Source organism: Belonocnema kinseyi, chromosome 6, assembly GCF_010883055.1.
Source record: "Belonocnema kinseyi isolate 2016_QV_RU_SX_M_011 chromosome 6, B_treatae_v1, whole genome shotgun sequence".
In the NCBI taxonomy this organism is placed as follows: Eukaryota; Metazoa; Arthropoda; class Insecta; order Hymenoptera; family Cynipidae; genus Belonocnema; species Belonocnema kinseyi.
The window spans coordinates 97,231,351-97,241,993 of record NC_046662.1 but is presented as its reverse complement, the minus strand read 5'-3'; the positions used below and the strand labels follow the sequence as shown (position 1 = coordinate 97,241,993).

Genomic DNA, 10,643 nt, shown 5'->3' with positions numbered 1-10,643 from the left:
TTATTTTTCTGCACCGTCAAACATTTGGATTTTCTCTGCCCTTAAGGGGGCCCCTTCAAGATTTAGCCCCAGGCCCCGAAAAAGGTTAATCCGGCGCTGGTAGGGAAGGCGTAAAAAACATTGTAAATCGATGGACGTGGAATGATTCCTAACCTTCAATTTACCGCTCCGAACTTGGCTGAAGTGAATTTAGGTTGGATCCGGTGAGTTAGTGTAAGCACACTATATCTAGCGGAATAAAATAAGCAGCGCTGAGCAATGAGAGTCCATGCCCATTCCCGTTAAGCGATGCATTGATTTCGTTCATTTGCGGAGTTTGCATCACTCGCCGTTGTCTCGTGTTGAGAACTTCACACTCTTGAAATCAGTCCTGCTTTGAACTTGCCACACAAATAAATATTTCCCAACGGCCTATTTGGAAATTTGACATTCTTGACCTGTACAGCACTTCGAAAGTGACAATTTTGCGGCCTCTTTACTTTCTGCCCGCTACGTCATAACTTTTCCTCCCTAGAGAAAACAACGAATTTGATTTAGTTTTTCGTAAAATTGTCCAATGGGCAACGACTTGGAGTTTAGCACCCCGAGCTATTGCGCACGCAGCAGCACTGCTATCAAAGTTTACCGGTAAATTTCCCTACATTCCCATAAATTACCATACATTTAATTAATTTCCATAAATTTAAAGGAAGTCGGCTATAATTCGTCTGCTCCATGCAACACAGAATTAAGTTCTGGTACGTAAATCCGTATAAAGAATCAAGTTACGGTTATACCCTGTACAGACTTAAGCTAGACTTCTTCGGTATATGGAATCAAGGTTATTTTGTGACAGTTCGTTTTTCTCAATAAAATAAACAAGCAGACAGTTCCGCAGCACGCAATATCCATACAAGAGTAAATATTGCCGAAAAGATTCTGCAGCTTGAACATGTACGGTCTGCTTGATTTAAAATTAATTCGGGCCGACAAATTTGAGAAATTATTGCAATTTATCAAAATTTCAATAAATTTCCAAAATTATGAAAATTTATGAAATTCCTTAAAATTTAAGAAATGTATAGTAATTTACGCAAATTTTTGATAATTTTCTGGTAACTTTTGATAATTTCGATAACATTTCTACTGAACGTTCTTTCCCTTTGCACGCAATCTACTATTTTTTTATGAATGGAAAATAGAACTGTTCAAATTCAGAGGATTAAGTATGACTGATTTTTACAGGATCTGTAATTTAGTGTAATGAATTGCGAAACGTAATTTGAAAGTTATATTGAGACTTATTAACAACCGAATCAGAATTTGAATTTGTATATTTAAATAAGGCTCTCAACATTGTATTTATCTTAAAAATAAAATTACGATTAAGATTTATCCCTTTGCTTGTTCTATAAGTTTGAATTTAAACAATGTATTTCGATAAAACCGGTTTGTGGTCTGAACTTCGAGGATTCAATCACCTTAGTAATGTTGAGAATATTTCTGCCCATTGCTAAGAGTTTAGCAAGATCAGTTTGGACATGCGCTCAGGTGGATCTCTCTAAATAATTCTTTAATTTTATGGGTAATTGCCAAAAAGTAAACTACAAATTTAACACGAAAAATTGCTCAGTAATATTAACACCATTTCGAAAATATTTTAGATTCACAAGTATCACTTATATTGCGTTAAAAAATAAAATTCAAGTGTATAGTTCAATATTTTAGATCAGAGGATATTTTGAAATGCTCAGGTTAAAATCAAATAAATCGTGATAAAATTAATTTCCCCATATTTTTCGATATTTGCATCCGTTCTACTTATATATTTTTGAAAAGTTTTAACTTTTTTGTTCTAACATCGTGGCATGTAATGTCACTTGAGCTATAGCCACGTGTGAAAATAATATCCATCAAAAATATATTCCTTGATCTCTCAGTTTTATATTTTCATATATTTTTAGGTTACCCCTAGTTAAAAAGAAATATTATTGATGGTTAGGATTTTTTTGTATTGGAAAATTTCATTGTCTAAAATGGTTAATACGAGTATGTTGACAATCACAATTATATATTCCTAAAAGTTGAATAAAGCTTATTCTTCAAGTCAAAGTAAACTCTAATCAATTATTATTATTCGTTTTGTTTTCGATACGTGAGATTTCTTTAAACATTGATGTATAGGAACGAACGATTTTTTTTAATGTTCCAGAGGAACGTCCAGAGAAGAGAGTTTTCTTTTCAGACTGATGTACCGGAACCAACCATTTCTTTGATCTTTGGCTCAGGCAGCGGTGCTTCTAGACATTTTACGTTAAAATGCCATCAGTCAAGAAAGAATTCGGTATATTATTGCATGTCTCGGATATCTCTCGTCATGCCGAGGTCACGTTCGTGCTTGTATTTCCATAGCGAATCAAGGTGGAAGGTCGTCATCCTTAAGGGTGACCCCCAACGTTGATGCTGAAATGCGTCGAAGTTCACAAACAGTTAGATTATGATCTCTAAATCATCCTTTAGATTTAGGAAAAAGTAACAATTTATTAAAACACCCCCTCTCCCTGTTTTAATTGATGTTTTTCTCATACGAACAACCTCTGTGCCGTTGCAAGGATGCACTTTTTTAAATCGTATAGAACTTTTTAATCAGACTGAGAGAGTAAGTAAAAAGTTTTAAAAAGGAGATATAAATTCTTTTAAAAAACTGGATCTCTTTATGTGAAAGTCGGTCCAAACAGATTGAAAAATTTTAATTAAAATCTCACATAGTTAAGAAGTGATGTGTTCCATGGTCAAAATTGTGTGAAACAGAATTTTGGGAAAGCCATTAGTAGAAATTAAGGTAAATGTATCTGAATGTTTCTCTTAAAACTCTGGTATAAATAATTGACCAAATAGAATTCCTCATTTCGTTTCATGTATGGTCCTTCGTAATTATCTTAAATTATTATGTCAATAGAATTTTAAACAAACTTACAGGGAAAATGGCCAGGAAGTTTCGAGCTTCTGCAACCGACGTTTTTCATGCTTCGTGGCATGTCTGCTCTCAACACCGTGACAACTGAAAAAATAAGTAAAATGATATTTCTACTGACCCTAGGGTTTGAAATAAAATGCAACTTAGTGCAGATTTTGAAATAACATTGATAAATATATGTATTTACAATTAACGTGATAAATATTAATATAGACCATTTGGATTTAAAAAATCGACTGATAAAACATGCAATATTTTAGCAAGCAGTATACGAAAAATAATTTTCTCCTAAATAAATGCCAATGGAGGATTTAATGAACTTGCAACCGTTTTTTCAATGGCAAACGTGTTAGTTATGTTATGCTATTGGTTACGAATCGCCTGCAAAAGAATTAGAAAACATAAATACTGCACAGAGTTATGAGGAAGGAGCGAACATAAAGAAGCAGCCCGAAAAAATAATAAGGAGTGATATCACTCTATATGTTTGGTTAATCTTAACTTAAAATAAGAACAATACTTCTCCTTTAGATACTTTTTTATAATTAAAGATCAAAGAAACTGATTTTACTTCTTCATATAATGCTGTTTCAATGTATTGAGAATATATTCCCGATAACATATATCAAGACAGTTAGGCAGTCGAGAAATTGATAGAACTCTAAGAAAAAAGAGAAAGAGTCGACTTTTTAAGATTTTTAAATCATTCTGGGTCATTTAGACTAGGAAAAAAATATTGTAATGCCATCATTACTATACAGGTATAAATTCAACTAGATTTAAAAATTTTTTTTGGAAACGTAGATCTGGTAACACCATTTTTAGGTTCAAAAATAAAAAGAAGAGCGTTACTTTTAGTGCTTTGTGACTACAGCTACTTATGGGCTGTGTATTTGACTTTAAAAAGAAAGTTTTTAATCGCTTTCAGAACTATGAAGAACATTTTTTTCTAGATGCCCCATAGTGGTTATTCTTTTGCGGGCGATTCGTAGCCAATTACATATCATATTTAGTCCGCTCTCTATTTATCAACTACGTAAATCGATACATCCTCAGTAGCTTTATAGTCGTTACTGCAATGTAGCAATTATATTTTAGCTGCATAGATTATAAATTCCTAAATACTTTAGAAGTCTTAATAATTCAATAGTGTCTTGATTTTTTAAATAATTTGTATACTTTTTATGTTTTACTTAGTAACTGCATACAAGTTTATTCCTAGTACATTTTAAAAATATCGATGTGCCTTGATGAACAATTATATATGCAAAATTTATTATAAAACGTGAAATAGGCGTTAAATAAACCCAATTATGAAATTGAAGTATCCAAACGACAAAATAATAAGTTGTATTCTGTACATAAACGCCCTCAACTCTGTAGTACCTTTGAAATTGGTATCCATGAGTTAGCATTTGTTTATTTGCTTTCTCCAAGATAGAACCTTGTCATTTTTACACATAGAAATTAGTATTGAGAAAGGTAAAAAGAAAGTCATAAAAAGTTTAAAAATTAAAAATTTTATTTGCCAGGCAACAAGAAATAATTGATACAAAGCATAGAAGCAACCTATTTTTAATAATTTCGTGTTGGTAGTCTGAAAACAGAAAGCGGTTAAGTGAGGTTATGAGGGGTTATTTCTTAATGGCAGGATTTAATTTTTCCTTTTGCTAGTTTTATTATCTGTTCTGGAACGGTCAAATAGATTACGTTTTTACCTGCAGTTTCTAACCAACACGGGGACTTATCTTGGAAATCACAAATATTCTACGTTTTTTACCCTACGTTTTGGAACAAAAGAAATTAATAACTGACAAGTTCAATTTTGAAAGCTTAGGAAATTACTTACATGCAAAAGCCACTGATAACTGTCTTCAATCAACGCAAAGTATTGAATTCAGGCTCCGAAAATAGGCACGAATTTATCATCTAAACTTCGAAAACAATGCTTACTTTCCATTTTTGTTATTTTCTTGCATCTTTTCCCTGCTTTGTCTAGGATATATCATTCTAGGACCAGAAGGTGGTAATTACGATATTTGAACCCAGAAAAACGATAGAAGATTAACCCGTTGGAGAATAATCAGCAGCTTTTCTCTGTAAACCGATAAACGAATTTTTCAGGCAGGCTCTTTTACTAACCGATACTCATCCTTCTCATCATCTACAGTAATAGCAGTAATTGGAACATTTTTAATACACTTACAATTTATTTCCAAAAATCGACTACATCAATTTTGACTTATGTAAAAATATTTGTTCTAATTAGGTATAAAACATAGTTAATTATTTATATGATTTTATTTAAAAATATGCTCTGTTGAATGCATCAGTGATTATTGCTTTAAAAACTCCTTATTTGTAAGAAAACTACATTCATATAGGTTATTCTTTTAATATAAATATTTGGTAACAGTTGTAAGTCATATTTTAACATGATACAAAAATTTTTTAGTGAAGCTTCACTTGAAGGAGTTATGTTTAGTCTTTGACCTATTTAATTAAATCAATTCTAATTTTTGATAATATAGAGTAATCCACTACTGTTAATTCGAATACAATTATAGCTCTAAGGATATGTTTTGAAGTTGAATGAATACTATGGAATCAATTTCATAAAGCCTAAGGAGAATATTGACTTCAAAAAGAAAGATCTGTGATGCTGAATGTCAACAACTCATCTCTTGTCTGACCATTTCATCACGTTTCCACTTGGAGAAGTAGCTCTTTCTGAGTAATCCGGCTGCTTTACAAAGTGGAAAAGTACTGTTATAGTCAGACATGTTATGACTTCAGTAGAAACTGTGGTTTTGATCAGGCACTCAAATTTTTCGAGTTTTTTGTACATTTTTAAACCTCTATTTTAAGAAAGGGAGATATGTTACGTGTATAAATTGGATACATGTTATTATGTTTTATTGAATGTTTACGTTTATATTTTCATATTCTATTCAAAAATAAAACATTGAAATGTGTTTATTGAAGTTGTTGCCAGATGCGTTTTTGTTTTACCTTCAAGCAAATTAATCTCAATGATCTTAAAGAAATGCAGCTGAACCACGAGTTTTCCACATAAAATGAGGTATCTAGTTAAAAACTTGGGAATTTAAATAAAAAGTACTATAGAACGCTTACCCACCACTAATTTCTTATAATTTAAAAAAATCTTGAACCTAAAAAGTTAGCGCATAAAACTAAAATGAAAACTTAAAACAATACATGCAAACGAAAAAAACTAAGACTTACTGTACAAAGCGCTCCTTAGGGCTTTTTATGCTTTTCTAGACTATTCCTATCATTACGCCAAACTCAGTTGATCAAGTCAAATATAGTAAAAAGATCTTAGGTGGTAGAATCTCAAGCATTTTTACATAGATTTTCCGTGAATTATCGTTCTCAGTGAATAGCTGGTGAATAAATTGTACTGTCTTATTGCTTTTCAATTTCACATAACATTTTCTAAATTATTTATAAGTATTTTCTCTATTTACGATTTCACAGTCACACTGAAAAAATAATGTCCAAAATTTTAGGTCGTTTGGAAGTCAGATCACCTTAACCTAAAATTTTTGACATTATATTCAATTTTTAATTGTTTATAAATTTTGATTTTCCAAAAATAATGGTCTTTTATATCACATAAGGCATTTTAAAGAATTTAGAAACATATTTGGATGCATTCTAGTCATTTTCGAGAGTTTTCCATAGAGTACGTTTTAACAATTCATTTTTTCACAGAACTTTTAATAGATTTACAGAAATCTAGTGGTCGGGAGAGAGTTGGACACTAACCCAATGCGAATTCAGCAAAATCTGAAAAAAAGGTTTTTTTACTACAGAAAAAAGATGTATTTTTTCTGTAAAATATACAGCATGGCATAAAATTTAACAATAATACCAGATACCGTACCAACATAATTCAGATGTTTCAAAAGGTGCACTTGTCAGTAATAATTGATCCAAACTTTATTCTTATCCATGACCAACAAACAAATCAAATCACAGAAAAATTTCAAAACGAATTTCGCAGTTTGTCTTATTTAAATCCAAAAATTATACTTCTTCTATCAGACTGAAGGAAAGACAGAGAGAGAGAAAGAAATATACGCAAAAGGGAGCAAAATTAAGAAGCGAAGGAGAGGAGGCGGAGAGGGACAGAACGAGTCTGTCAGTCGGAGAAGCGAAGGAGAGATAAAGAGCGTCACCCAGGTTTGCATTACCCTCCAATTGTCAGCCAAATTTTCGAGTTCACACCGTGCTATAAGAAGTTATTACTTTAAAAACTATAAAATTCTTTTTTCGGAAAAAAGAATTCTCCTAGCCACAAAAGTTATTTTACAAGCATGAAACTTATAAGATATCTTCAGTATCAAAGTACAAGTTAAAAAAAAAATTGGCTAAAAATTTAAAGGTGGTTTTTTTTAGAAAATCGATTTTAAATTGTTGTAAGGAAAGTAGCTGCGTTTTTGTTAATTTTTAACCTTTTTGCAATTATCCAACGGATTTGGAAAGAAGACAATGAACGCTGTTAGAATCAAAACAAGAATGATAAATATTGCAATTAGGTAAAAAGTGATAAAAGTTTAAAGAAAAACATTCGCGTTTTTTAAAAAACAAAGCACAAGAATTTAAATACGCGTAACTTTTTAGAAATTGTTTTTTTGCAGTTCGGAAAAATCCGCGGCCTAAACCTCTTAACTGCTTATGGTGTCCTGCGGAAAATCCGTGTTTTGTCTTACAACAGTTCATTTTACTCGTAGAATAAGACAATGAGACACATGTCAGTGCGTATGAACTTAATAATATATGTGTCGCAAGTTATTTGTGGCTATTTTTACGTCATCTGCGATATTATCGTCTCCAGATCGCTGCTAAGGCAAAGTTGAGCGAAGCGTAATGATTACTAACACTCATAAAATTTATTAAATAAACTATTAAAAATTTTTACAATATTTCAGACATTATGACCTATAAAACTTGCCCACAGCTTGAAAAACAACGCAAAAAAATTTCAGCCTGAGAAAAATAATTGTACTTGTTAGAAAATTACCAATGTAAAAGACGATTACTAAAGAAATTAGTTATCGATAAAGCACTTTTTCAATTAGTAGAGAACGACTAATTCAAATTCATACAGTGAATTTCCAGTATTTTCTTGTGAACAACTCTTTGAAAATAGCCTAATTAATGGGTATCTTAATCAAATATTTAAAAGGACTAATAAAAATATATGTGAGGAAATAGGGAATAACTACAGACATAATCCTGATTGATTACATCCCAACCAGGACCCCTATATCTTGGCCAACCTTTCCACTTCATTTTTCTCTATATCATAAAAGCTTGGACTCAGTAAAATTTGTGATACATATAATATACCTATCGGTAATCATAATCTGTATCAATATTAGGCTGAATTAGAATATATAACGATTAAAATAACATATTTCTGCTTGATTCTTAGTGCATACAACGGAATGAATAAGCAATTAGGTGAACCAAAAGTTGCATCAGAGCAAAGGCTTGCCCCGTATCGTCCAAGTTTCGCAATCGAGCCTGGGACTGGTCACGCGTCACGCTTGCGCAGCCGGAAGTCTGTGGTGACGTCATCAAGTGTGTAAAAAATGACAAGCACTGCAAGCTTTGCACACATGGCCGCCGCATACGATTGTTCGATCGGCGCTGGAGAAACCCAAAGTTCTTCATTGTCTGGCACGAAGGGTGCTTGACCTTCTCCCACATATCGAGTATACCACCCCTTCGGAGACCATGTTAAAACCTGCTTACAATACGCGCCTCTATCTATTATCCTTTGTCGCCAAGGTGTAGCTTCACTCTTCCGTCTTTTGTCTTCAGTCTTTTTTGTTGAATATTCAATATTCAATATTCAGTATTCACTAATCAATATTCAGTTCACAATATTTAATATTTTTCTTAAATGTGCATGGCACCGATGATAGATCTTTGTTAGCCACGGCACACTTTACAGATTCGTCGATGCCTCGAGGGCTTTCTTTGACCTCGAATATAAGGACTCAAGGATAAAGTTGCACATACGAGTAATATATCAAGAATAAAGGTCGTGGAGGCTAAAACTAGGGAAATTTCTCTCAAGGGGACCTACTGAAGTTTCATGCTATCTAAAGCACAGGTACATGGTCCTTTTTTATTATTTAACATGTCCTAATTATATTTTGCTCGAAATTTTGCTTTGTAACGTATATTTTCAGCGAAGAATGCATAAGACTGTCACGTCCTGTTCAATAATATAGCATCGCCGATTGAACAATCCACTTTTTCTGTGTTGAATAAAAGAAATGTGAATATTTGATTAATCAAATTACATAATCAACATATGTTCCAAAGATGAATGACACTGCACAACTGAAAATATCGTATTGTACTAATTCTGTACTTAGGAAGTCTACTTAGTATGCAGAAGTCTCTTGTTTTTTATTTGTTCTTGAAGAAGTTATATGCAAAAGAAATAACGAGCAAGTGACTTCTGAAAATACAAGTAGGCTATTATTGGACCCCACAACCTAATTAAAAACTGACGCTAGGGTAAAAAGACTGAATCTGATTTCATAGTGCACATGATGCTTTACCTAACAAAGGTATTATTTGCAAGGTTATCGCGTTCGACATTTCATGATAGGTTGACGGGTTGATAATCGCTACGGGGCGAAAAAGAATATCCATGTACTCAGTACGATTATGAGCCAATAATACGACGAGGATTAATATCTAATAGGCTCATAATCGAACCGTGTGCCAAACAGGTACTTTCAAAACTAAAAAAAAAAGATTGATCAAATGCATAAATCATACCTGTATTACAAATATATAATTACTTGAATTACTTATTTATTGTAGGAGTTGAAATTAACAATGGAAATTTGGTAATTAACGATATCTTTATTTATTTTTAAGTTAATAAAAATGAAAAAATTCTATAAGATAAAAATTTAACCACACACAAAATTTGCAATTAATAGTAACAATAACTTTACTATATACTTCTGTCCTTTTTTTGTCGAGTCACCTATCATATCCATCCGCAGCGGTCATTAAGGTAAAAATATCAGATCTTATCGACTTCTATCTAAGTTTTCATCGTTCTTGAAAAAATATTGGGAAAAATCTCTAGATCTAGAAAAGTTACATCTATTTTGTTTAATGACTTTTCTTATTTGAAAAATTCTTAAAAGGATCATGTAGTTTTATAATTATAATTAAAATAACATCAATTAAGAAATTTTGTGCAAGAAACGCTCAAACTAACTTAACTTATTTATGCACAAAACAATTTTTTGGATCCTCTGACCTAAAAAATGCAGCTGGGACCAAGCGAACAAATTATTGTTTATTTCAAAAATATGATTTTTTCATCTCAGAAGAAATTACTTAAATTAACTCGCTATTGATTCGATTTAAATAAGATAGATTTTAAGAATGCGAAAATTATAATTAAAATGGATATAAACCAGAATATCAGTGTTATGTAGGCAAAATTATTTATACTACAATAGTTCTCCTCTATTATTAGAATTGTATTCTGTACCAAAAAATTGTCATTAATAAACATTTCTAAATGATTGATCAAGTTTTCAAAAAAAATTTAATGTATAACGGCCATGGGTAGACTACCAAATAAATGTTTTAATGGCCCTGGTTACTAACAACG

At 31.9% G+C, this 10,643-nt stretch overlaps 1 protein-coding gene across 1 annotated transcript in view; it reads right to left on the bottom strand.

Annotated features, from left to right (window-relative positions):
* LOC117174609 overlaps positions 1-10,643 on the bottom strand; it is a 119,534-nt gene that overhangs the window by 38,000 nt on the left and 70,891 nt on the right. Inside the window, exon 2 of the mRNA XM_033363852.1 lies at positions 2,957-3,040. Within this exon, the coding sequence (XP_033219743.1) occupies positions 2,957-3,040 (84 nt within the window). The remainder of the gene's footprint in view (positions 1-2,956; positions 3,041-10,643) is intronic.